The following is a 27,913-nucleotide window of genomic DNA, read 5'->3' on the forward strand; positions in this document are numbered from 1 at the left end:
GAGCGGCGGGCGGGGCCGCCGTCAGCCCGGCGCCCAACCGGCGGCGGCGGCGGCGCGCGGAGCGGGGCGGGCCCGGCGCGGCGGGCCCGGGTTGGCGGCGGCCGAGGTCAGTCCTGCCCGCTGACCCCGCCGCGAGCCGAGGGGGCGGCTCGGTGCAAAGTGTCCCCACACGGCTCGGCCCCCCCCCCCCCCTCCCGCGGCCGGCCCCGCCGCTCCCCCCGCCACCGCAGCCAGCGCGGGGGGCGGCTGCCGCCGGCCCCTCCGCCCCCCCGGCAGACAGGTAACGGCCGCGGAGCCCCCTCTGCCACCCGGCTCCTTCGCGGGGAAGGGGGTGGGGGGGCGCGACCCCGTGGCCCGCTGCGGGGCCTCCCCTCCGCGCTGCCCGGCTGCCCCTCGGCGGGCGGGGAGGGGCTCCCGCCCCCTGCCCCGCGGGAGGGGCTGCTCAGCCCCCGCCGGCTCTGCCCGCCCCGCTGGCGGGGGCAGGTAGGTAGTTAGGCAGGTAGGCAGGTAGGTAGGTGAGCAGGCTCTGCTCCCGGCGCGGGGCGTCCCCGGGTAGCGAGGGGAGAGGGCACCCCCAGGCCCCCCCCTCCCCGCGCGTCCCCGGCCGCTCGCCTCCCTCTCCGCCGGGCCTTGGAACCCCGCGCCGGGGCTGGGTCGGCTTGTATGGGGTGTGTGTGTGCGCTGGACGGTTCCTGAAGCAAGAACTCCTGCAAGGGAGCGATTGTGATTTCCCAGCAGCTCTGCTTTCTGGGTTACTTCCTGTCCCATTCTTTGGTACTTACCTCTTACTTCAGTTCCCTGCAGGAGCTGCCTTGACAGGGCAGCAGTCCTGCTGCTACTGTCCCTCCAACTCCAGTATCCCAAGAGCGTGCCCTTCTATTCCACTTGAGATCCCAATTCTAGTAACTAACCCATTCCTTCCCAATTTTGAAGGCTTTTCCTATTAAGACCTGCTGTCGCTCCAGTATTAACCGTTTTTCTTCTCCGTTTCTCTCATTTGTTGCATTCTGTGGCTCAGTTCTACTTTTATTTTTTAGGTTCAAGCTGCATTAAAGGAGGAATAAAAATTGTGACTCCAAAGAACAAAATAAGGCAGAAGAGAGAAAACAGCACCAAAAAAAAAACCTCAGAAAGGTGATAATTTGTGTAGACTCTCCAAATAGTCTTAGACATGTGGTTTGGCTGGGACTGGGGCCTCTGATTCTACGTGTTTTTGATGGAATTCAATAGGTAACATTAGATTTCTTTGTTCTCTTAAACCTTATATGCTATTGAGCTTTAGAGTTTCAAAGCTCTGAAGCCCATTTGAAGCAGGGTTGCTCTTCTTGTGGTGCTTTGTCACTTGCTAAATTTGATCTGCAAACATTTTGATTATGACTTGCTGCTTAATGTTTTTTTTTGTCTCCTCATCTCTGGAGCTTTCCTGAAAATCAGTTGGCTCTGGAGAGTTAAAAGAGTGTTTTCTTAAAGTCTTTTCACAAATGTGTGGGTGCAACACTGGGTTTGTTTCTGCTTGGGTTCTAAAATCTTTATTGGAGTAGGTCATGGAAATTGTGTTATGTTGATTTAGTCACACGAAGCTTTTTCATGGGTCAGGTTTTTTTGTATTGTCATGGAGCTGCAGATATTAAAATTCATTTAATTGGGCAGTGTTTGTTTACAAGTACTTACTTTTTGGGCTGAGATCACAGAAGGAGATAATGCTGTTAGGTGCGTAAGGGAAAAAATGAAAGGAGTCATCAAAAACTGGGTCCTGTTGGTAGGAGAAAGGTTCAGTTTCAGAAGGAGAGTACCTAGTAGGGAGAATTGCTTGTTTTACGTGGTGAGAAGGAGAGATGTGTTCTAGAAGGAGAGAGAGTGAGGGGTGGGTGGTGTCATCCAGCCTTTTCCTGCATCCTGCTGTTGGTGTGCTCCAAATAATGGAGACCCTGCGTGTCCTTTTAATGCAGAGTCTGACTTGGATCCATTCTGATCTGTTTCAAGTGTGCAAGAGCTTGTGTTAGCTTGGCAAATATATCCTCTCTCTAGGTCCCTCTAGTCTTTGTCGTGTTTTCAGAGGTTTCATTGGCTGCACCAAACAGTTTTTCATTGTCAGCAATGCATTATTTTTCAGGATTAGTTGCATGGGAAGGGATCATACCTGTTGCCAACAGTCTTCGGTCAGTGGTGGATCATCTTTCTAATATAGTAGCTGATACATGTCAAAGATGAAATGGAAAATTCCCCCCATAAAACAAGTGCAACAAATTCTGAGATGTATTTTGAATGTACAAGTAAGAAATATCCCAGGTTATTTTGCTAGCACACTGCAAAAGCAGGAGTAATAGAAGAACATGTGTAAGTGCTCAGTGTGATTGCAGGGGACATTTTTATACTAATAGGTGAGGCAGGTCTGAATTAGTAGGAACTTATCAGTGCTATTATGGCACACCTGTTTCATCCCAAGTTGGTTTGTTATTAACACCCTCTTTACAACCCATTCTGTGCATCTAACATCAGGGTTTGCAATAATACAGCTGCTCCAACAGGGCTCCTCTTGGTGCTGATAAAGTCTTGAGATCTTTGGGATTTATTCACGGAAGGAAATGTAAGTTTTCATATGATTTGTGAAGCTCCTTCCTAACGTGAGATGCCAGTGCAGCCAAGTTTTATTCATATGCAGAGACGGGATTTGAATTCACAGGAATCAGGGAATTAGCTTCTGGCAGAAATTTGCTTATGGTGAAAACAAGGAATGTTGATAAACGATGTGCTCTTGATCTCTGGAAGAAGTGAAGCTTATTGCAAGTGCAGCTAGCCCCTTAGATAAAGTTGCACATCCATTTTATATTAATCTTCAGGCTATATGCTCATTTCATTTTGCCTTATTGTGAATTCTAAACTCTTAAAGGAAATGTGCTGACAGTGAGGCTGCTTTCTGTTGTTCCAGCATTTGCTTACAGAGTGATACTATCAGAGGGAAAAACTTGCTTTAGCCACTGAAGCATTCTGGTGAATTTTGTATCCTTGGATTCTTTTAGGGTCTATTAAAAGGAAATGTAGCGCAAATACAAGTCTCCTAGAGATTGTTGAATGAAATAAACTCTGGAAGCAGCGCTCATTTTGTTCATCAGCTGTGTTACCAATATAGGGCTGAAGTGACCACTTTAATGTGGTTTGAACTAGCCATTATTTTCTGCTTCTGTCATGCTTTGAAATATTGGTGTTTGGATTCCTTAATGATAGCAAGTCATGTTAAAATACATTAACACTTGCTACAAATTATTACTTTTAGGGCTAAGCTTTTATGTGACTCTTACTGTTTAAAATTTATGCTTGGTACAAGAGGGTCTCCAAGCGTGCTGCAGAGCACAGGCTCCAGGCAGTTTGTCACCACACATCTGGAGGGAGGAGAGTTGTGGCTCTGCAAACCTGATGCAACTTTTTCTACTGAAAAAGGTCCATGAGGCCTCGCTTGAGGTCCTTGATTTGGAAGGATTTGTAGTATTTTCTACACTGGGTTTATCTTGTGGACTTTTGGGGATGGTTAACAGCTGATGTGTTACCAGTGCTTTCTGAAGGTGAGGTCTCTTCTTTTGGTCTCCAGTCAGCAGACCTGAAGTTACTTGAGCTGGATGATTTCACTGATTCTCCATCAGGCCCAAAAGTAAGAGCTCACAACCTCTCTGTCAAATGGGTAATAGTTGGTAAAATGATACATCTGTACTTCAGTTTCAGCCACCTGCAGGATGTAACAACACAGCAGCTGCTTATTAGTATGTAACGCCACCAGTCAGCACCACACAGTCCTATAAACACCTGGGGTTCACTGAGGACTTTTAGATCAACTCTTCTAGTTATTTTAAGTTTAGTGTGTCCCAGCTATGAGATGGGATCCCAGAAGCTCTGATGAGAAATGTGTAACTTTTAATAACTGCTTATGAAGAGTGAAGGCTTCTTTCCTTTGAAGTAGCAGTTCCTCTCTGATGTGCTGGATTTGTGCACTGTTAACTCATTGCTTTCAGACCCAGCACTTCGTGTGTGTTGCTTGGTGATTTTCATCTCAGCCACTTGGATCCCTCGCTTGATGTCTGTCTGGGATGTAGCAGAGAACATCTAGCAGAAAATGTATTCAGGATTATAAGGCTGTGTGAAATTTTAATATTTCACATGTTATTTGCAAACTTCATGGTTGTGATATGAGAAGACAAATAACAATGGGACTGTTTGCCCTACTCTCTTGTCTGAAGAGCTCCTGAAAATAGGAAATTGAGTGACATATGAAGATGACAGTCACATTTCATTTCTTTGTCAAACACATAGTGACCATTTTTAAAATGCCATTTGAGTGAGAACACATTTAGCTCGTTTGAGTTTTGAAATGGGTGGGAGAAGTGGGCTGTGAGAACAGTGAATGCTAATGTGATGATCCTTATTCCACAGGGCTTTCTTTTTAGTTGTCCTTGTTTCTTCGACTTGAGTGTCTTGAAATACTTCAGCCACAGACAACTAGGATCTCCTCTAATGAGGTCTATGCTAGATATTAAATATCTTGCGCAATGGTGCACTTTGCTTGTTGCATAGAGTTAGGCTGGCAGCAGTAAATTATGGTCCTTATTCAGTTCTTGCATGTGTAATCTTAGGGCTCAGGTCTATCTGTTAGCTCATCTGAATGAGCAGAGTACTCTTTTATAATGTATTGCTTCTCATATCAACTTTGAACTTTCTTTAAGTATCTACATATGTCAGAATTAATTTTCCCCATGATGTTTGCAATGACTTTAATGAAGTGACACATTGATGTAGAAAAGCCTAAGATCTCTTTGACGACATGAGACTTTATCAATTGATAATGAAGATGTTTTGTCTTTTTTTTAATTTAGTGTGCTACTTCTACTACAATTATTAGTATTTTCAGCAAACTTTAAGTCATTGAGTAAGTGAGCTTTACTTTCACTAAATATGATTTCTTTTTATTAAAGTTGCAGATCTTACTCTTGCCATATGCAGCTAATTTTCCTTTGGGGGGAGAAAAAGCTTGTTACTTTTTTAGTGGAGCAATCTGTTACCTTGTCGGTAGTCTGTGAAGTCAGTGCAATTCTAATTTGCATCAGCTAATAAAAAATGTGTGGGTTTTAAAGTGAAAATCATGCAAAAAAATTTTTTTTAAGAAAAGGTGAACAAACGACTGATCATCTATGCAAAGAAAACAAGGCTAGAAATGTGATCAAATTAGGTCATGGCACTGCAGTTTTGTGCAGGGCTGTGAGCATATCTGCAAACCCTGTGTGTTTTATCTTGGGAAGCAAAGCTCTTGGAAAATGTGCAGAAGAGGGATGAAGAGAGTTGTTTTTTTTTCATCCTCCTTCTGAGCTAACGTTGGGAAAGCAAGATTTTATGTTGTGTTAAATGACAGAAATTTTAACTTAAGCTAAAAGCTGCACAGCTCATGTAATTGTTCTGGTGCAACTCATTTGCACAAGAAACAAGTCACAGTTGGTTTTGTGTGATCTGCTGCATGGTGAAGTACTTAATGCTTTTATTCTTTATTATATTATTGCAGTGCTCACACATAAGGGGTCCTGGCATGAGAGGCTTGCAGCCAGAGTGAAGGAAAGGTCAGGCAGGTGTACAAAGAATTAATGAAGTGATGTTGATGAGCATGAGCTCTCAACAGTGCTGGGAGAAATGGTCAAACATTGGGACTGGTCCTGTTTACTGCAGGTGACAAGGAAGGACGTTGAGGAGGGCTAGTCTGAAGGAGGAAACTGGATGGGGATTGTAATTGACATTCAGTAAACTTGGATAGTGAAAGGATAGTTGTTATGAAGGGTGAAGATTTTTGAGGTGGTGGTATTGCTTGTATTGTGAGGGTATCTTTAGCTCTTTGTGAAAGGCTAAATATGTTAGCCTGTTCTGTCATGGGAGGGAGACACAACTACCTGGTGGTGCTACAAGTCCAGTTGAAGGACAAAGAAGTCAGTGCTCTGTGTTGTCAGGTTTTATTCTTTAGGTTGGAAAGCATAGGTGGGATGGAGATTAAAAAAACAAAACCAAAAAAACCCCAACAACCCCCCCCTCCCCAGACAAAGCTATAGAAATGAGTTGGGAGGAGCTAAATAAATCCTGAAGGTTTTTCCTGGCATCTGACTGCCACAGGGAGATGTTGAGCAGTAAGGCAGAAAGGTCTCCTGTAACCTTTGCATCTATTCTTGTTCCATGGCAGGAGCAGATACACGTAATCCTTAGGGAAGAGTTTGGACCATTTCTTCAAGGTTTACTCCAAAGAGAAAGCACATCTCTCATATCTCTTGTCTTCCATAAAATGTTCTTTGTAGCCTTTTCCTCATCTGGCGGAAACAAACTCCCCACCCAAACTCTGAAAGACTGTCTGATAATGAAAGAAAACACACTTCAGGGCCTTTTCTGGCATAACTGCATTAAAATGTAGCATTCTAGCACAGGTACAAAGTAAAAGTAAGTCAAACTCTCACTTTTGCTCTTTGCCACTAATCCAATTTATTTTTTTTAGGGCGTGGCAGGTTTTGACTCACATGGTCACATGAGATTATGAATAGTGAAGACAATGAAGAGTGGGACATCCATCAAAGAGTGACAGCCTCTTATAAGGTAATTCAGGAACACATTGAAATTATCCCATTGTACTTGCCAAATCAGTTCAGTAGTTGCTGCTGTCCTCCATTTTCATGGCATTACACCCAAGAATCTATCAGCACATTTTTCCCCCCTCTACTTCATGTCTTCTTTTTTTTTTTTTTTTCTTTCATGCAAAAAGCCAATATGTAGCAATGCTGGGTCCTAAATGAGATTGAGTACAGCTGCAAAACATTAAATATTAAGTGCCAAATGGCTAGTGACTTCCAGTAGACTTGCCTTCCTTCTCCAAAGACTGATGGTTTAAATGAGGATTTGCAAATAGGAATTTTAAATTACCTATAGAGCAGAAGTGAAAAATGTTTTAAAAGCTGGTGGGTACCTAGAACTATCCTGAAACCTTTAATGTTACAGTGAAGTATTCTGGTAGTTTGAATTTCATTGCTTGCCATAGGGGTGAGAGAGAAGAGTAGATTTTTACAGAAACTGCACAAGTGATAAAAGGAGCTGCTTATGCCTGACTTTGTTTTCTGCTTTGTATGTTTTAGTACTTAGGTACTTTAGTACTAGCTAATTTGAATAAGTTGTGCTGGTCACAGGCAACATATGGGGCCAGTGCCAACTTTTGATAATGCTGCATTACAAATATACCCACCAGCTCAGAAGTGTAATAGAAAGAGCTTTGCTTTTTCTTAACCAGCTGTGTTCATAGATGTTTGCAGGGGGGATACTGCTGTCCCCTTAAGTAAGAAATCCCATTGCTCTTCATCTCTTTTGTCATCCTTTCTGTTCCATTTGGAACAACTAGTCAGATCTTAATTTTCAGGATCACATGAGATCTTACAAGTACTAGTCCTTTAGGAGGGACTGCACAAGTCAATAGAAAGTTTGCATCAACATAGGGGAGTCCACAAGAAGGGACTGCAAACACGTCAGTAGGAAGTTTGCATCAATTTTAGGTCAGGTATTCTTAGATTGAGAGAAGTTTTCATATCTTGTTTTTGTACACATTCAGAAAGTAGGACCAAAGAGCCATGCTTTGATTTATTTTTTGATGTTGAAGGATCTCACCTGGCTCATATTATCAGTCAAGTTCTACTATCAGTTTTCACCTGTGAATGCAAAGAAAGATCTTGTAGTTGGAATGTCATTAACAGTACTGTTAGTGCTGTGATCCAGCATGAAGACAAGCTCACTGTCTTAAAGGTGAGGATGTTCTGAAGTGCCAACAGGAGTTCAAAAAAGAGCTTAGCAAAAGCTTGTTAGAGTCAATAAAAGTACTGCCATTGTCATCAGGTTAACCAAGTTTGATTTTGGAACATGCTGCAAAAGCTGAACTATTGAGTTGGCAGTTGCTGGTTTGTAAATCCCCTTCTCTTCCAGTGTCAGATAATGGAGTTCATATGATAGAACAAAACAAAGCCAGTACCTAAGCCATGTGTAACTTGCTGAGCTAAAAAGTCTACTTTCGTAACATGATGCTGAAATAGTGGTTGTTGCAACACAACCTAATTTGAAGCATTTATAAATATCCAAGACAGGCATTTGCTGTATGTAATTTCCATATTTGCAATGTAAGTAGGGTTGTTGTAGCTACCTGGTTTATCTCTCTCCAAGAAGCAGATAAATAAATTACTTGCAATGGGCATAACCAGGTTATAGAAGAGTGAGTAGGTCCTCTGCTTTTATCTGGAAAGATGGCAGTGATTGATGTTTTCACTCTTCTTCTGTCTGTGTATATCTGGATCACAGGTAAACAAGTGCCCAGTGGGATGTGGGGAGTTGATTGCAGAGTCTTTTGAATGACCTATGAATCATGAGGGTCTGGAAATCCATATGGTATTTACTTGAGAGAAGGTTTAGGTGACGATGGGGGTTGACATCCTAATAAAACAAGTTTGCTATAAATTTAAAGTTTTGCTTAAAATGAATTTTTATCTTTAGAACTTTTCCCTATACTTTAATCTTTATTAACTTGATAGGAGTCTAAATGCACTCCTGTTTCTCTCTTTTTATCTTCTGGTTTTGTGTTAATACCCATTGCAACAGTTCTTGACTATTTTCTGATAGTCCTATTGCTCTAATAACCAGCTTGTAGTCTCTTTATACTGAGATTCCTTTCTGTTTTACGACTACCTGTTCATGGGATATGGATCACAGTGTATGTAAACACTTAAGACTTCATGTCCAGCAGAAGAAGAATCCCTAATTACCTGTATTTTTTTCTTGTCCCCAGCTGAATAGCAAGTAGAACTGCAAATGACTACTTTTCAAACAGAGCACCAAGTATAGTGCTTCCTTTCCCAAAAAAAAGGGAAGAGAGAATAAGACAAAAGAGTTTTCAGTTTCAGCCTCAGTGTTACTAACATTCACATGCAGTAGGTCACAGGAAAAAATTATATTAGTAAGATGAAAACATTTTCACTGAGGCTTTAAGGTGATACATTTCTAGAAAAAACAAAAAGGGATCATGGTTCAGTTGCTCTAGTAAGGCAGTGCTGCTTCATGCAACAATGTAGATGGTGTTTTAACCAGTGTCTCTGGAGTTACTGATATTAACCGTGTTGCGATTTTAAAATGAAGATTGGGTTCTGGAGATTTTTCATTTTGCTTATTGCTCAGGTGCTTTAATTGTGGACTGTTGGTTGAAGCTCTCATTTCTATTTATAATGTGTAAGTGTCCCTTTCCTTTGCAGCTCAGTGATGTGAACCATGTACTATGATTTTGCTAGCAACGGTGAGACTGGTGTTTTCATCCTGTGTGTCAGATGACTTCACTCTGCACATAGACAGTAAATCTTCACATTGCTTTTAATTAGTACTGACTTTTTCCCTAGCTATCTCTTTCCTGGTCCCAATCCTAATTTATTCATGCATGATATTGATTCAAGGTGACCAGTGTAACCTCATGACGCTCCTGTAAGAGCCAGATTCAGCTAGGATGTTACACCATCACTGTCGGAGGAACCCTGAGCTACAGGAAGAGTTGCAGATCCAGGCTGCAGTTGCTGCTGGCGATGTTCACACCGTGCGCAAGATGCTGGAGCAAGGATACTCTCCAAATGGTCGAGATGCCAATGGCTGGACCTTGCTTCATTTCTCTGCAGCAAGAGGGAAAGAGAGATGTGTCCGTGTTTTTCTTGAACATGGAGGTGAGTTTCCTAGAGAGAAGAATCTTGATACGCATCTCACAGCTTTCTATCCCAATTGCCAGCACTGGTGAGTTGCCTAGAGAGAGGAATCTTGATACCCATCTCACTATCCCAATTTCCAGCACTGCTTAGTCATCAGACTACTTCTGATTTATTTATTTTTTCTTTGGGGTGATGCTTCATCTCTGTTTCCTTCTGATCTATATTCTGTGAATGCAGTAATAGATTAGCTTTATATCTTCATACCTTACTCTTTTTTTTTGTTTTTCCTAGAATTGCCTAGGAATTGTTAAAAGAATGAATAAGCCTTATAAAAATAGGGCAGAAGGGCTCATTATAAAATTAAATGCACTCACAGCACTCTATAGGCTTTTTTCCTTTGTTAGGGGTATTATTAGAGGAGGGCAGGTCCTTGAATTGAAACCCTAGGGAAGTTTGTTTCAATACTCTCAAGCAAGTTAACAAGTTGCATTAAAGGCTAGATTTCTGTATGGGCTTTAACACAGTCTGCTAAACTTTATTAAAACAGTACTATTATGTGCAGGGACTTTATTGTCACCTTGTCCAGTTGAGTTTACACCTCTGCTGCAGCCAGCCATAATGAAGCTTTATTTCAAGAGCCAATTGAGTTTTGTTGGTTCAGATTATATACTTGCTTGGGTGGTGATTATTACCCCTCAGGTGGTAAAGTCAGAATTTCTTTTTGCTGTATCTTCTCTCAAGGTCATTCCAATTTTTAGAAATGGATAGTTTTAATCTTTTGATGTTATGCTAGAGAGCAAAAATAAAGATCAGTAGGTGTTCTCCACATTCTGATTAATGCTCTTAAAGAACAGCATCTTCTGTTCTAGCAATGCTCTTATGAAATTAATTATGAACTAAGATGTTTTCAGTCCTAAGGAGACTGAAATTATCTTTATGATGCTTTACCTATGAGGCTATGTGGGCCCCTTATTGTATTGTGGTATTTGTTGGCTGTATGGGTCACCCTTAAAACTGAATGGCATTAGTAGGCTGTGGTATTTGCACAGTTAGGGGCCTGTTTCTTAAGAGCAGTAGTGAAATAAAGCCTGAACAACTGGGCCCCATTGGTACACCTACTACAGATTCTAACCATATAATTCTGGCAAATGTCCATATTGGAAGAGGGGGGAAAGCTACTAAATTACATTAATAAATAACTGTAAATGTTACTTTTCAAATATAATATAGGAAGATAACCTTCAAGACTTCGGTTTGATAATTCAAATTTTTAGGTTCTAAGTCTTGAAATATCTTGTTTGTAACTCTGAGCTTGAAGATGATCTGAAAAAAACCCACACCCTTATGTATTCCTGTGTGTTTTCATTGTATAGGTTTTGATGTTAAATAGCTGCTGATAGGGTGTTTTGGTTTTATTTTTGTTGTTACTTTTCCCTATACAAAGTACCAGCTGAATCTGATGCCTCATGAAAACTGTCTGTAATGAAACATCCTTGTTCTGGAAGCAGGATAACATTTAAACACCAGGACTAGAAAGTTGAGTAACAAACAGTGTGAGGGTTAGTCATCCACGGCAGCTTTCCTGTAGCTGAGCCTCACTTCAGAAAATTGGCACTGTTCTGTGCCTTGCCTTGTTTTCCCTCAAAACAGAGGCATAAAAGATAATGAGTATTTTAAACATAATAATATCACAAATGAGCTATTAAGCAGTGAATGAGCTGACTCTTAAAAGCTGAGTTAATCACGCTGCCTCATTAGTGAGAGGTTTGTTTCTACCTTTCTTCATAGTCTCCACCTTTCTCCCTCTCAAGCAGTGGATTATTGTGCTTAATCCTTGTGGAGCAAAATTATTTTGGGGTGAAGAAAAATGTCATTTTCTGGTGTGAATCGTATGGTAGACGGAATATCAAACTGACTGTATATTAGCAATAAAGAAGATGGTGAGAGGACATGGATTGAGTTCTGTAGGAAAGAGGGAGCAGAGGTGTTAGTGGGAAGAAAGGGGCAACTAGTGATGGTTGTGGTTGCCTAGAGGGATGATGAATCTCAACAGAATTGGAGGCATTTTTATGGTACAGGAATGAGAAAACCGTGCTGGGCTGTTGCTGAGAGTAGAGTGCTGTGCATCACGTCTGAGGTGCTGGAAGACTACTGGTGTAGTATTGGATGGTAGCAGGATGGAGATGGAGTTTAGCTGATAAAGGCTGAGAAGGAATCTGGTCACTGACCTGGAAATAAAAGATAGCTTCTTATGGGAGTCATGACCTCGCTGTCTCATGCTTTTGCTTTTTTAATTCTCTTTCATCATCGCTCACTAGTGAAGAAAAGAGCCAGGCAACAATGTTTTGCCTGCAGATTGGATGAGTTCAGTGGAGGTGGTGGAACAGGAGGAAGCTTTTTGCTATCCACTGAGCAAGGAGACAAATGGGAAAAATGCATTAGAAACCAGTCCAGACTAAAGGATGACACCAGCAGAAATAGGAGCTATATACAGAAGTAATAGGTCAGATAATAAATATTCTTTACAAATGATGAAAAGCAGAATGTTGATAAGAACTGTGTCAGAACTTAGTTTTCATGAAAAATAGTGAATGTGACTTTCTTGGTGTATTTGTCTCATTTTATAAAGTGCAGATTCTATGAAGCCAATGCTTTTCATCCTTAGAAACAATCTAGCTCCACAAAGCTCAACAGGAAAGCAGTACAAAAATAGGGAGTGTAGTTTTCAGTAGTCTTGTATTTTTGCATGACAAGCCTTTTTTCCCCTTGAGTGTATTTTTTTTTAAATTTTCAAAGTGACTTATTGAGACGTGCAATCCAATGCTGGACAGGAACTGTATTTTATTAATCCCCAACCACCACTGTTAACATTAAAATGAGCTAAAGTCTTGAGTATGCTTTCTTGGAGGTCTTTGGTACTAAAACAGAAGCTATTGTGTAGCCATGGTTCTAAACCTTGTGATCAGAAGTAAGTCCTCGTTGGGGGAAGTAAACTTGAAATAAAAAGTTCTTTATGAAGACACAGTCGTTGTTTTCTGGGCTTCTCAAATCAGACTGTGATAGAGTGACCTAATGAAGGTGTTGGAAAAGTAGATGAGAAGCTCTACATGAGCCATCAGAGCTGGAGCCCAGAGGGACAATTGTGTCCTGGGCTGCATCAAAGGAAGCAGGGCCAGGGAGGGATCCTGCCCCTCTGCTCTGCTCTGCTGAGACCCCGCCGGGAGAGCTGTGTACAGTTCTGGTGCCCTCAGCACAGGAGAGACATGGACCTGTTGGAGAGGGTCCAGAGAAGGGCCACAAAGGTGATCAGAGGGCTGGAGCAGCTCTGCTATGAAGGCAGGCTGAGGGAGTTGGGGTGTTCAGCCTGGAGAAGGCTCTGGGGAGACGCTACAGCGGCCTGTTCACCAGAGAGGGCAGTGACAGGACCAGGGGTAATGGCTTTAAACTGAAGGAGGGTGGATTTATGTTAGACATCAGGAAGAAATTCTTCACCATAAGGGCAGTGAGATGCTGGAATAGGTTCCCAGGGAGGTCATGGATGCCCCCTCCCTGGAGGTGTTTGTTGAAGGCCAGGCTGGATGAGGCTCGTGCAGTGGCCTGGTGTGAGGTGTCCCTGTCACGGCAGGGAGGCTGGAACCTGATGAGCCTTAAGGTCACTCCAAACCTTAACCATTCTATGATTCTATGAATTGAAACTCTAAAATATTAGACTCTTGTTGAGGAATATCCTCTAGACTACAGCATTAGAAAAGAGTTTCGTTAATAGCGTTTAAATGACTAGCTTAGGTGCCCAGCTTCAGCAGGAATTGCAACAATCTGAATGTCATTTGGTGCTGCAAGATTTCTGTCTCAAGTGAGTTTGGCAGCAGTAATTTGGTATCCTTGAGAAGTAGCTCAAGTTTTCATCCCTTCCTAATTTAAATGAGCTTGTACCAGGTACTTTTTTTTTTTTACCCCTCTGCAGATTCTGAAAGGTAAGCTGAGAATCATGCCTGACTCATTTCCAGCTTGCTCGTATTCCAGGGGGACACAGTTGCTTTCCAGCATTTTACCAATATGAAGGCTTTTAAAAAACAAATAGAAAACCCCACAACAACCCGAGTTCTTAAGGCAACATCAGCTTTATAGCATTCCTTTTACTAACATAGTAAAATGTGAAGTAAATGTGAAGTTTCGGAGGTTTTCCAGGAGATGGCAGCAAAACATTGACCGAGTACCGGGAGACAATGTTTTGGTCTTGTTAGAATTGTTTCCCTAATCAAGGGAAGACCGGTACTATTAGGTCACTAGAAGCTCGTAATCTTAACGGGAATTATTATTTTTGTAATGAAGCTTTGCTACCGGGTTTACTTTTGGAAGGTTAGTTGTTTTTGTTGCTTTGTTGCCCAGCTGTGAGGCTTTTTTTTCCTATTCCTGTTGAGACACTTCTGTTACATGACTTAGTACTTTTTTGGTTCACTTTAGTGGTCAAGAGCAATTAAATTTTGGGAGGAGGGAAGGCATGGAAAGATATTTAAAACCATATGTCAAGGGCATCCTTGTGTTGTAAGTAAATTGTTGGGTTTGGGTTACAATAGCTTTTGTGAAAATGCATATACATGCACACAAAAGTTGGAGCATATCTGATTGAATTTGGAAATGGCACAGACTAAACAGGGTAGCAGCAGTATCCTGAGCCTCAGCTGGGGGTGGAAAGGATGGACTTACATGCCCTATGCAACATGGAAGAAAGAAGATACAATATGATTTTACTCTTTTTTTTTTTTTTTTTTTTGGGGGGGGGGGGGTGTTGTTTTGGGGTTTTTTTTGTGAAAAATGGCCCGGGCTGCTACTGCTTCCTTCCATTATGTCCATCTTTCTCCCTGTTTCTGCATCTCAAAGTGCCTCATCCCTCTGCATCTTAATTCTTATGCTTATGCTACTTGCTTTATTTGTCACCAGTCAGGAGATAATCTAGAATAGGTTGAGCAGTGCAGAAAAGGAGACTCTGGGAGCAGCAAACATCACTTGGAAAGACTGTGGGTTGTGCTGAATCTTTGCTGTGTTTTGGACACCATGATAGTTCAGGTTAGGAACCACCTATTCAGTCACTGGCTTCATTTTCCTGCCAGACTGTGGATGCTTCATAAATTATTTGAACTCAGGTCAGTGTGACTTTACAAAGCACTGAAACTTCTGCATTTCACAGAAGACTAGGAAGTCAGTCATTATGAAGGGACTAAACTGTCTTTAATCTTTATCTCATTTTTCCTAGGTGGCAATTTTGTGTGCTAGAGACAGTTCTCACATTTTAGGTCTCTGTGTAATGAGGCTGCATTGGTTTTTTGGAGTGTTTTGTCTATTGGTTTTCCTTCCCCCAGTCTTCATTGTACATTTTTTAAAAAACCCTCAAAGTTGCTGGATCCCCTTTGCAGCTGTGTTCTGTACTCTCTTTTGTCAGTGCTTTTATTTTGGTAGGATGTCTGTATTGATGTGTTATCTAGATGTGGTTACAGCAGGTTCACATTGGGAAGCTTATTCCTGTTGTTTTGTGTTAGCACCTTTGTGTTCAAATGTTTGTTTAGCTTGATGTGGGGCTGTTTCCCACAAGACTAAACTAGCTTGCAGTTTGTATTGTATTGTGAACTCACAGCAGGTCTGAATTTTGAGATGCAAATTGATAACTCTTCCCCTTTCCTGTTTGAGTGTGATGGCAACTGAGCAGAAAATGTGGTGCAGGAGAGCAAGTGCTCCTCTCAAGCAGTGTGCGTGAGCTTTGGCTGTTCGTAACATTTAAGCCAAGTTTGTTTTAAACCTGCGTGGTTACATTTTTTAATCCCCTCTCTAGGCCACTGCTACTTCTAAAAGCAGTCCGTATAGATGAGGGGGTGACAAAGTGTGGATAGTCTTGTGCAATGTCTTGTGCAGAGAGTATTTCTTTACCAGCTAAGAGACCTAGGAAAGTGCCTCAAACTTTCAAACTGTAGTTTGTACCTTTTAGTGTCCAGCAGGCAACATCTATGGTTGGTGGAAGGAGAAACCTCACAGCCAGGCTCCTTCTTTAGCTGAGACATGGTACCAAGGCAGGCACCTTTCCTGTGGTAACTCTTTGGTACATGGGAATAGATAATTGCTTTGCAAGTTTGGGTGTTCTGAGGAAATTAAGTAAAATGAATTTATTATTTTAATTTTTAAATCCACAAATCAGACTGAGTTTTTGTTATATGTTGGGGGGGGGGTTTAAAAAATATCTGTGTAATCATTTGTGTTCTGTACTGAGATTTCTCCTGACTCCCTCCATAAGTGGATGGTTACATTCTTGTAAAACCTTAAATTTTTGTAAAACTATAAACTCAGAACAGATTCATCATCTATAAAAACAGACTTTTTATAAAGATAATCTGAAACAACATATATCCTACATGCTTTGGAAATCCTGCAGACCACAGAGAAACATTTTACCTAGTACAGTATTACACCCTAAAAACAATACAATGCTGCCAGACCACAAAACATCCGCAGTTTGGGACAGCAGATGTTTCTACACATGCTTCTTTTTAAGACCAAGAAGCACAACACAAGGGAAAATAATAATAAAAAAAAATGAACACTGAGAAAGAAATGTAATATTGTAGAGCTGGAGGAAAACTGGATGGACCGAGAGATTTGAGTAATTGGCCTAAGAGTGCTAGGAAGATGTGGAAAACTATTTGTCAAATGGAAACATATGTATATGAAAGAAAAAGTCTCTTTTTGTGTAACCCTTTCTTAAATGTAACTTAACTTTTTCTTAAAAATAGCATGTTCATGAAAGCAAGGATTAGTTTGAAATACAAAAAAAATCCTGTCGTGCTATGCCTGAAAAGACTTAACATTCAGCCTTTCCATTATTATTTTTTTTTTTCAGCACTGGATTACTGTAATGCCTTCTAATTATTTTTTAATTTTATTTTAACTTCAGCTGATCCCACAGTTAAGGACTTAATTGGAGGCTTCACTGCTCTGCATTATGCAGCCATGCATGGCCGAGCGAGGATTGCACGCTTGATGTTGGAATCTGAATATAGAAGTGACATTATTAATGCCAAGAGCAACGATGGTTGGACTCCCCTCCATGTAGCAGCCCACTATGGCAGAGACTCATTTGTCAGGCTCCTGTTGGAGTTCAAGGCTGAGGTTGATCCGCTCAGTGATAAAGGTACTACACCCCTTCAGCTGGCCATTATCCGGGAGAGGTCAAGCTGTGTGAAAATCCTGCTGGATCACAATGCCAACATCGACATTCAGAACGGTTTCCTGTTACGCTACGCTGTGATCAAAAGCAATCACTCTTACTGCCGAATGTTCCTCCAGAGAGGGGCGGATACAAACTTGGGTCGCTTGGAAGATGGACAGACACCCTTACACTTGTCTGCTCTTAGAGATGATGTGCTTTGTGCACAAATGTTGTATAATTACGGAGCAGATACTAACACAAGGAACTATGAAGGACAGACCCCACTGGCTGTTTCAATAAGTATTTCTGGAAGTAGCCGACCCTGTCTGGATTTCTTACAAGAAGTGACAAGTATGTATGTAAGAGAAGTTAATCACAGGACACAGTGTCCTCTAAAAGCCGCCTTTGAATTTAGCCCCTGAAAAAAAAAAAAAAAAGCTTCCTCTCTGCCCCTTGAGGCTCTTTAAATGCTCTAGAGAATTTCTGGGAAGGTGAAGGGATTGTGATGCTGGGAATCTTACTCGGCAAAGGTGCTAATGTTAAGTATATCTTGTTTGAATTAGTTCTAACTATCTACAGGAAGCATTAATTTTGAAGGAGTGAACTGTAAAAATCTCATTTTATTAACGGCCTTAACACTTAAGTTGTTGGGGTTTTCGGTTTTGTTTGGGGTTTTTTAGTGTCTTTTGCCTTTTTTATTATCATGCAAATGCTCTGCAGTTACTGGCTTTTTCATCTGGCTCTACAACTAGGGCAGAAAAGAGCTTTTGCTGGTTTGTGTTCTCCCACATTTTCTCTTCTCTCTCCCATACACCAGACAACAAAATGGCATAGTTTGTGCACGCAGCTTGAAGAGGTTTCATGTGCTCTGTAGCTTTGATTTGATTTTGTTGATGTCTTTGAAATACGAAAAATATTTTAACTCATCGTGACTTCTGATATTTAAAAAGCGCATTAGGCTCCTAGTATTCTGGACACTTAATTATCAGCTTTTGGTGAACTAAATCTACTGGAAGTTTTCTCCTCTCACTCAACATGGAATGCTCTAATAGTGTTTCATAATTACAGTATTGCCTAGAGCATTTAGGAATTGCTGATTATCAATCAGTAGGAGATTGCTAATTCAAAGATTAAGATGTTAAAATGGCCTGATAAATTATCATCCTCCTTGGATTATCTTTGTGGATGGGGTGTTTCATATAAACTTTTTTCCCCTGTAGTTCCTTTTTTTTTTTTATATGGTAGTTTTTAATGAGAATTAAGAGCCCTTTATATTCTGTAAAGAAACTGAAATCTAGTGTGGGCTGTGCGTGAGTCAGCTGAGACCTGTTGTCAGTAGCTGGCTCAAATAAGCATCTGGAATTTCATTTTTGTCTTCATGATTTGTGGTGTTATTTTTGCTTTTATCCGAAATCTAAAGAGAATTTCTGGAAAGGTGGAAATTGCTAATAAGAAATACAAGCAGCTAACAGGTTTTGTTTTGATTTGCCTGCCCTGTCTTATTCAAATGCATTTATTTCTCGTTTGCTTTTGGGAGCCTCTCACTATATAGTAGCACTGTCAGAGTTATTATTAGATGATTTATTAGCCAGACTTGGGATTTTTCACAATCTTAGGATATACCAGTAGGCATGAAGGCATAGATGGCTTCGGTGTTTCCTCAGTGTCCACAGACTAATTCTGAAAGTTGGAAACTGGTCCTGTAACATGCCTGTAGTTTGCAGATTACATACTTTAAGGGCTTAATGTGAAGTGAAAAGTAAATTCTGCTCCAAAAAAGTAGCTAAAATTTGTGGCCAGTCTAACAGTGTTGGAAGTGTCCCAGTTTTGTGCTGACGAAGGGAGACTAGTGCTGACAAAAACACTTCAGCTTTGTGCTTCTGAGCAAAATTATTATGAATACATGTTTACAAACAGCTATAAACAGACTGCTGCCCTCATTATAAATATCCAAACACTGTCTTCCATGGTTTTAATGAATAATCATTTCGGTAAGATGATGTAGGAGAGATGAAATAGATAAAGAGCTGGGATTTTGTTAGTGAAGTTCTCAATTAGATCAGACTGTGCACAGGGAATGGTTGAGATCTCATGCTGTTGCACTTCAGGGGAGAATCTTGTTTCTGAGTCTTTGCAATATGTATTTACCAGAAGAAAAATTTACAAAATGTCTAGAGAATTCTTCTAGTGGAAGTCTCCCTGAAATTCTCTCTTGCAGGTCGTGAGGCTTAATGGGAATTTCTAGTTTGTTTATTTGAGCCTTATATTAAGTGTTTAGTATAGAAATCCATAGTTATAAATTTCATATGTGCATCCTAAGTTTTGAAGAGTATATTCGATAGTAAAACAGGAAGTGGTTTTTACTTTTGCAGTAGATTGAAATTTTTAAGCTTAAGGATTAATATATATGAATTGTGAAAGTTATCAAACCGGTCTGTTTTTTTAAGTGAACGCAGTGTCATGCTTTGTGTTAATGGGATACTATTTAGCAGTCTACATGTAAGTAGCTTTTAAAAATATACTTGGAAAACATATTTGTACAGTTTCATTTCCTCAGAAAGCATCATACATTCATTTATTTTTGTTTTGGTAGGTATTGTAATTGGTAATGATCACAGCCTTTAGCCCAGGTCCCCCATTGTAAATAACAGGCAAGAAACCAAGCTCTCAGAAATGCTCAGTATTGACCTTGAGAGTCTGCAAGAAGATATTGGATTTGGGGTTTTGACCCTGAAGGTCTGATATTCTTCCAGGTAGAAATTCCTTTGCTCCTAGAATATTTCTAAGAGGAAGGAAATTATTCTGTAGTTGTGTCTCAGTATTTAAGCATGAATCTGGAAGTTGGAAACAACAAGGTTTTTTCTTCCTGAGTCTGCCGTTGACATAGTGGTGAGATGGTCACTCATGTCTTTTGTTTTTCTTCCCCCTTTTTCCTTTTTACAATACAGAAATGAGTAAAGTCTCCCTGTGAAAATACACTATTGAAGATGAAAGTTACTCAATAATTTTATTGCTCACCTTCCTTTTCATTATCAGTATTATGCTTTTCTACTCCAGAAAACATTTATTGGCAATGAATGTAGCACCTGAGATCATCTGGTAAAGAGCTGGTTCTCAGCACTTCAATATAATGCTTCAGTTTTATGAGATATGAACCTGCCTCTTCAGGTGTGTCACTGGTTAAGCTTGGAACACATTAATGCAAAATTAAAATAGAGATGCGTGAGTATAATATATTTTCGGGTAAGATACAGACTTTTTTTTGGTAGTGTATGTGTTTACAGAATTAACATGTGCAATTAGTCCTGGATGACATGATTTCTGTTGAAGCTGAAGCTGAACGGGGTTCATGAATACTAAAACTTACAAAGACAATCCTGGAGGTAGGAAAAAAATGCAAGTGTTAGCAAAATACTTAAAGTTTTAAATAAACTCTTAAAATACTAGGAATTCAGTTACAATCTCAAAAAGGGGAATAAAAGGAATTTGAGCCCTTCCCCCTCTGCATAGCTCTGATTTAATTTAATCACTGTTCAGGTAACGTAGCGGACAAGAGCACCTGAGAGCAGCCAGGCGAGTTGCTTGTCTGTAAATGGATATAGCCACAGCAGTGTAATATGGCATGTATGTTAACAGGCATCAAAGAACTATTTTCAGATCTGGAACAAGATCTAAAAGGTCACCCAATGAATTAAACTACAAATATTTCATCTGCCTTTTTTTTTTTTTTTTCCTTTTAATATTTCAAAGGGCAAATCTTTGGCTTTGACTAGAGAGGGTAATTTTTGTGTTTAAATTTGTATAGCACTGTAAATGTGCAGAAAAACCCAGACAAAAGTCCTGTTAAGGAGATGCTTTGTCTCTATCCTTTTGCTAAATAAAAATAACTTTTTGCTAAGATTTTTTCTTTTACGGGAAGAATATCTTAAAAAGAATCTATTAATAGTTTAAACCCTTAGGAATACGGAAGTGTCGTAGTGAATTAAGTAGATTTCTACATATTTTTATTATGTGGATAATTGCAGAGGAAATAGTATCTTCATGTTTGTTATAACATAGGAGAACTTTACTGGAATTGCAAGCTTTGACTGCTTCCTTGGTGCTGCTGGAAATCTTGCAGTAATGATTGTGGTCTGCTTTGTCATCCAGAGTTATGCAGGAAACTAGGGAAAGAGGGTTATTTTATAGTTTTCATTTTAGCTGGATCAGTGATAAATACTGTCTGAACCATGATTGCCTCCTGTGGATTGCAGGTACCTAACTGTTTAAGAACAGTGTAGTCTTTGATACCTATATAAAGACAGCCTGATTGTTTTTTTTCTTTTTCTTTCTAGTAAGACGGAAGGTACCTTTAAAATAAATGTTTAACTCTCAAATCAGAATTGCCTAGTTCAGTATTGGAAAATGTAGCTACTAGCTCAGAGTAAAGAGTAAAAAGTTTATATTAATTAGTTGAATAATTGTTATATATCTGTGTATAAATATATGCTTTGGAAGAGTTTTTTGATGAGGCCTATGTAAAAAAATATATCTGTTTTTACATGTGGCATGTAAGGCACAGCCACACCCCACTGTCATTTGCACACCTATGCTGTACTCTGGCATAATGTAAGAATGTACTCTGGCATAGTGTAACAGTGCATCTTAAGCCTGTCTTTAGGTTCAGTGTCCTAAAAACAGATAAGCATTGAAATTCTTAGCTGAATTTCCGTCGCAATTGCAGTAAGACTGAATTCACAGAGATGTTACCAAATCTTTTTTTTTAAAATCTTATTAAAGCATATCCAAATCTTAATTTAATTGCTAAATACACCTGTTATTCTTAGCATTGAGCTTTAGTGGCATTCTGCTTTTCCGTATATAAATTTTCAGTCCAAAATACACTCCTCCTTGGTACATTCTGTGCCAGAAATACCAAAAATTTTACAGACATCCAAAACTCCTTGTGGAGAATCACTTTTTCAAAGAACAATGAAAACATACTTCAAGCTGAAGTATGAAGAACCATAGGCATACTGCACACAAAATTAAACTAGACCTTCTAAAATTCCTTGTGTGATACCCAGTTGGAAAGAATGAAAAGCTCTTTTGGTCCTCTTGAGCTCAGTACTGGTTCAAGGGGTTTGTTCATTTTCTCCCTGAGCACTATGGAATTCTCTTTCTCTCTAAATTCAGCCCTGCATGTCTTACACCAGTATTTAAGACTTACAGTGACTTTTTCTGGCATTTTGAATGCTAGAAAACCAAACATCCTCTCTAGTTATTCTGCTGTTACATTTTACAGAGCACAAGATGCTGCGTTTTCCTGAGGTGTTAGAGATGCTCCCATTGTAATAAGCAGCTGATTTCCCTGTCAGCTCAGCAGCCACCATTTGCTAGGTGATCCCATCCTTTTCAGTCTGATCCTGGTTGTGCATCCTCATCAGCGTGTTTCTTGGCTGGTGGGTGTGAGTTGAAAAGTTCAGTTATCTTTTTTTTTTTTAATTTCAATTCCCTCCTCAAAAAAACAACAAAATCGGCACCGAATTTAATTGCTGGCAGTAGCCAAGTTCCTTCAGAGTTGTGAAATAAGGGATGGATTTAGTAGTTAGCTGCAGATATAAATATTTGTCCTGATACTCTAGAGGAGCTGAGCTGCTGCCAGCCATACGTCAGCCTGGGCTCAGCTTTTTTTAAAAAAAAGCATTTCACAAAACTTTTCCTTTTAATTTTCCTCTGTAGCTAAAAAGAAACTACCAAATGGTTTCCTGCTACTGTTTTCAGCCTTTCACAATTCCCAGGCGAGGCAGAGGCTCAGTTTGAGAAATACCACTGTAAGCTTTTTTTCTAGAGAAATGTGTTAATATTGCAGAGAAAACTGGGGGTGGCTTCTGAAATATGTTGGGGTTTTTTTTAACTTCCTCAGGAACTGCCTGTCCACTTTGAACCAATGACACTGCTTGCTTTTAAAAGTAGTTTTCTTTTTATTATTTTAATAGGTAGAATAATACATCAGAGAGGATTTTGCAGCCTACAAGAGTATTAATTTCAGTTACTCCTAATTTTTCTCTTCTAACAGAACAGGTCAGTTCATGATTTTTGCTTTGCTCAGGCGCTCTTGTCTCTTCAGTGGAAGAAGCTGGTAAGGATTCCCCCTTCCTACTTTTACAGCACTTCTGCTTAAAACTAGGTGAGGGTCCCAAAAATCAGTGTTCTCAGAGGTACTAGATTTAGTGATACATATCTTAATGATCCTTAAGTATAGACTTCTTAGGTGAGTTAGTGTTTTATTTCTTGAGGAGCATGGTCTGCATAGGAAAACAGGCAGTCACAGGCCTAAATGCAGAAGTGTCAGAACAGTTGTAACGATGACACTTCTTTATACAGGCAGTAAATCCTAAGTCTGAGTTTTGTCTGCCTTTGGGCTAGAGCAGCAAACTCCCAGATAGAATAGGAGAAAAATCTTGAAACTGCAAAAAGGAATGGAGTGGAGTGTTGAGTAGAAATTCAGGATGAATTGTAATAATTTCTTCCTGTTAAAACATGCTTTTTTTTTTTTTCCTTTGCTTTACCAGGGAAAGCAAATCTATTAATAATAATTTTAAAAGCTTGTTTAATTATTTAAGTAATTATTAATTATGTAAGGGGGGGGAGAAGCTAACGGACTTACTTTGTTAACAGTTTAAGAACATGAGTTAGGAAGATGTTCAGATTTTATACGTACTGATGTCTGCTGCCTCTAAAGAGGAGAAAAAAATGAAAAGCAGTTCTGCTTTATTTTATAACCCGATGTTTTATATTTCTTCTGTTTGGAAGAAACTTCTCTTATGTTTGGGAAACTATACACAAGAAAGGTGTTGATGAGGATTTCAGCTTTCTATTACAGCACAGAGCACAAGAATAGCAAAGATTATTTTATTATCTTGATAAAGCTTGCAAAATAAATTGACTGAAGTGTCTGACTTGTTCTGGTGAACGTTAGGAAACCTTCACCTCCTCAGCAGCAGCAGGTGTTTGCTGCTCTGATGGTAACTCGGGTTGTGTGACAGTAACCTGACTGCTCTGGAGTAACAGCCCTGCCATCACCTACAAATTCCTTTAAGACCAACTCAGGGATGTTTGGGGGTTTTTTTAAGGTGCTCAGGAGTTTTATGTCACTGTTTTGCATGATAGTGGTAATTAGGTCAATCTTATCTTTTATGTTTGTGGCCTTTTTTTTGTTTGTTTCATTTTTTAATTCTTGTCCTTTGTAGCTTATTAGCCTAAATAATTCTCCAAACTGGTGGTGCAGGACATAACCAAATTTGCTACTTCCTAATAGTTTTTAAACAGAACCTTATTCCTCATTTAACTTGTCCTACTTTGCCAAATTACTAATAACATTTTCCATTTACCAAACCAAGGTTCACTGACATTGGTCTGTAATCCTTTATTTTTTTTTTCTTTTTCATTCAGATGCAATCAAGAATGAGTAAGTGTTCTAGACACTGTTTCTAATAAATCACAAATGCATTAATAACCCCGGAATTTGTGAGGCGTGACCTAAGACACTAACAACCACTAGATGTAGCAACTGGTGCTTAACACTGGAAATGTCCATTGTTAACACATTCCCAGGAAATATTTTTAGGCTTATCAGGGGAAAATGTCATACATTTGATAATCGGGTCTTTTTTAATTAACTGATGACCAATTTCTCTTGGGTGTTTTAAGTTGTCTGTTCATTTTATTATCAAAAAAAACCCCATAGGATGTTAATTAAAAGACATTAATTTCTGAAAACAGAAATAAGTGTCTCATAGGTGTATTATTGTCTGCTCTATTACAGAAAATACACATCCAGACCTGTAGTCCTCTGTACCGTCCAACCCTGCTGTTTGCAGTTAACTTTTGAAAAGGTGCATCCTTTCTGAACCCTGTTTGCATTCACATTTAAAGCATTTTAGTATTATTTCTTTATCACCATAAAGATTCCTCTGCTTGGTTTCTTACCAAAAGTAACTTTTCTTTCCCTGAAGCCTGAGCATTCAGCGGTTGTCAGAGTTGTATAAATTCATTCGTACAGGTTAAAAAAAAAACAACCAAAACAAACCACCACAATTGCTAAGAAGAAACCATCAGTGGGCAAAGTAACAAATAATCTGTACTCTTAAGTCATTGCTGAAGGCTATAATTAAAAATACGTTGACGTTTAGACACTGTGGCGATAAGTATAATAAAAGTGTTTTAAACTTATATGAAGGAAACTCAAATTTTCATGTTCTTTAATTTCAAATCTCATTTCTTTAAGAACAGGCTATTTTCATGCATTACTTCTGCTGGCTTACCTCGGATAATTTTAGTGTTTAAGATAAATCCCAGTGTATACCTGTCTGTCAGCCCATTTCTATAGAAAAACTCAGATGGGGGGGGAAGGAGGAACTGGCTCTAAAAGGTAACTTCAACCATGTCCCAAATGCCCAAAGTAGAAAACAGGTAATAATTTCATAATCTCTTTACTCTCTGCTAACCAGGAAAGTCTAATAAACCCATAATGTTAATGTCTATTTAGCTGTTAGGAGGTTTATTGCTGAACTAGGAGGAGGATGGAAGAAGGGATGGGCTCTGAAGCCAGCTCTGGGGCTGGCTCAGGTGAGACAAACCCTCCTGTGAGGTTGGTGCCTGTGAGCTGACAGTGTGCAACTGCCCACCCTAAAGCCTCCCTGCATCGAGCCCCACACAGAAGGCATTTTCTTCTCCAAAAAGGTTCTGCTTAATTGGTGGCAGCTCAGGAAAGCTAATTGGAAATGTCCATCTAAGTTATTTAAAGTCTCATTTGTTGTTTTGTACTGCTTTTAGAAGAAACGATTGATTCAAACAGTAAGCTCAATAAAAGCACCACACCTTCCTTTGCAAAATCAAGCACTGGCTTTTACCATAAATGATTATACAGATAATAAAAGACTGCAGTAAATTGCTCCCTTAGCAACAGATTATCTTGATACAGGCATAAGCACCTACATTGTTCATGGGTGCATGTATTTTGACTCAGCCAACCATTGGGGGCCATCACTGTGTAGGCCTCTTCATTTTTTCTTTTTCATTATTATTTATTTATTTGTTTAGGCAATTATATGGTTAAATCCATGCTGGAAATATTGAATAGCACAGTTTCAATGTGTTACTGGGATAATTTTTTAAAAGATAGAGCAGAATGAGGAAAAAGCACAAAGGCAGGCAGCTGGTTTGATCAGAGGTTTAGAGTAGTTCCTGTGGTGGGAAGTAGAGTCTTCAGCTTGGGAAAGAGGTATCAGCATGAGTGGAGGATGGAGATTAATACAAAGGTATGTAAAATCATGACTGGCATGAGAACAATTATTTGTTGGGGTTTTTTATAACTTAAAAGAATGGTAGGCACTCAATGAAGTGATCAGGAAGCAGATCTAAAATAAACAAAAGCACTTTGTAGTTTTCCAACCAACGCCTTAATATATTGTGAAATTTGTTGCCACAGGATGTTTTGGATACTGAAAGCATGAATGGGTTCAAAAAACATTAGACAGATTTACAAAGAACAGGCCATTCACAGCTCTTAAAGACAGAGCTCTCTGGGCAATCTCTGGTTTAGGAAGGCCCAAAGGCACCAGTGCTGAAAGCTAGAAGGGTATATTGGGACAGGATTTCTCAATGTCTGTTGTTCTGCTCTTTTTTCCTTTCTTTTTTCTTGGGATCCCTTGCTGAGTACTTTGGATAGAAGGCTACATGAACTTTTCTTACCTTATGTTGCACGGGGAGCTGGTTTTCAAGGTGTTTGAGTTTGAATAGTTTGCTTTTAAGAATGAGTTTGAAAAGGAATTGATTCTTTCGGAAAATCCATGCTGGAAATATTGAAGTTCGTGTGATATCCATAAAGCTTTTCCTCTCTGGGCAGTGGTTAACTCATCTTTTCATCTCTTTGTTTGACAAGATTGTGACTGCATCCAAAGCCTAAAGGCTTCTTCTTTTCATTAGAAGGGAAAAAAAAAATATTTAACTCTGCCACGTGATCCTGGAATCACTTTTATAAAACCTTCCTCTAAGGAGCCTGCCTTGTTCTGTTACAGTTGAGTATAGAAGTTTTTGTCTTGGTGTTAGAAAAGAAGCAAGATTGAGGGGGTTTTTCTCCCAGGTGTTACAAGCAAAGAAAAAAAAATGCACCAAAAAATTAAAAGGAGGAGCTATGCTGTTCTGCAGGGCTTAAGTGTATATTGCCACCTCGTGGGAATCCTCCCATGGCTAATGTCACTTTACACTGACTTCAGTAAAGTTACATGTGTGTAAAAACATTTGTAGGATTCGTTCCTTGATTTCAGTGAATTATTGTGCATTAGAAAGGTATTAACTTCCACCTTTTTTCTCTTGCAATTTTTCCCTTCCCTCTGCCTCATAAAAGACCAGCAAACATCTGTGATTTTAATGAGTAATCTTAAGACGTGTTAAAATATGATAATTTTACTTTTATGTGTTCCTTTTGTCTTTTCAGGACAGCCCAGAAACTTGCAAGATCTATGCCGAATTAAAATCCGTCAGTGTATAGGCCTTCAAAACCTAAAACTACTTGATGAACTACCCATTGCCAAGGTCATGAAAGACTACTTAAAACACAAATTTGATGATATCTGATATCCATGAAGAGAAGAACTCTGAGCAAGATTAGTTCTATTCCAGATACTGGAGAGGCTTGTTGCCTTGCACAAAGTATATCCTATGCAAATTCTGATTTTTCTGTGAAGTCAGAAGGCAGGTATACACTTCCTTGGGTTTTTTATACCACATGCTAGAAGGTCTTAATTTTTGGTTTCTTGGTCCAAGTTTACAAGGTCCAAGCTTTCTATACAATATTACACTTTAAAAAATGCTGTTGGTTTTTCATTTGTTTTCACATTAAGTGTGCAGATTTGCAGTGGAGATGGAAGGTAGCCTCTCAAGGGAAGTGCTTGGTTTGAATTGGCATGCTGAGCTCAAAGAAATGAAGTTTGGAAATCAAGGCGCC

The 27,913-nt window shown here is 39.6% G+C and overlaps 1 protein-coding gene across 6 annotated transcripts; it reads left to right on the forward strand.

Annotated features, from left to right (window-relative positions):
• The first annotated feature begins 206 nt into the window (after nt 1-206).
• Nucleotides 207-27,553, forward strand: ASB7 (ankyrin repeat and SOCS box containing 7). 6 transcript variants are annotated; one of them, XR_007890444.1, is made up of 8 exons: nt 207-280; nt 1,038-1,230; nt 6,512-6,609; nt 9,486-9,746; nt 16,669-17,274; nt 22,982-23,044; nt 24,731-24,800; nt 27,404-27,553. XR_007890444.1 is itself a non-coding variant. In XM_051628526.1 (6 exons), the coding sequence occupies exons 4-6, from the start codon at nt 9,536-9,538 to the stop codon at nt 27,438-27,440; spliced, it is 858 nt and encodes a 285-aa protein (XP_051484486.1). In that variant the 5' UTR covers nt 207-280; nt 1,038-1,230; nt 6,512-6,609; nt 9,486-9,535; the 3' UTR covers nt 27,441-27,553. The 6 variants fall into 6 exon arrangements, 4 of the variants coding, with proteins under 4 accessions (XP_051484486.1, XP_051484483.1, XP_051484484.1 ...); XR_007890443.1 differs by having other exon boundaries at nt 22,982-24,800; XM_051628526.1 differs by lacking the exons at nt 22,982-23,044; nt 24,731-24,800 and having other exon boundaries at nt 16,669-17,278.
• The last annotated feature ends 360 nt before the right edge of the window (nt 27,554-27,913 follow it).

Source organism: Apus apus, chromosome 10 (genome assembly GCF_020740795.1).
Source record: "Apus apus isolate bApuApu2 chromosome 10, bApuApu2.pri.cur, whole genome shotgun sequence".
NCBI lineage: Eukaryota > Metazoa > Chordata > Aves > Apodiformes > Apodidae > Apus > Apus apus.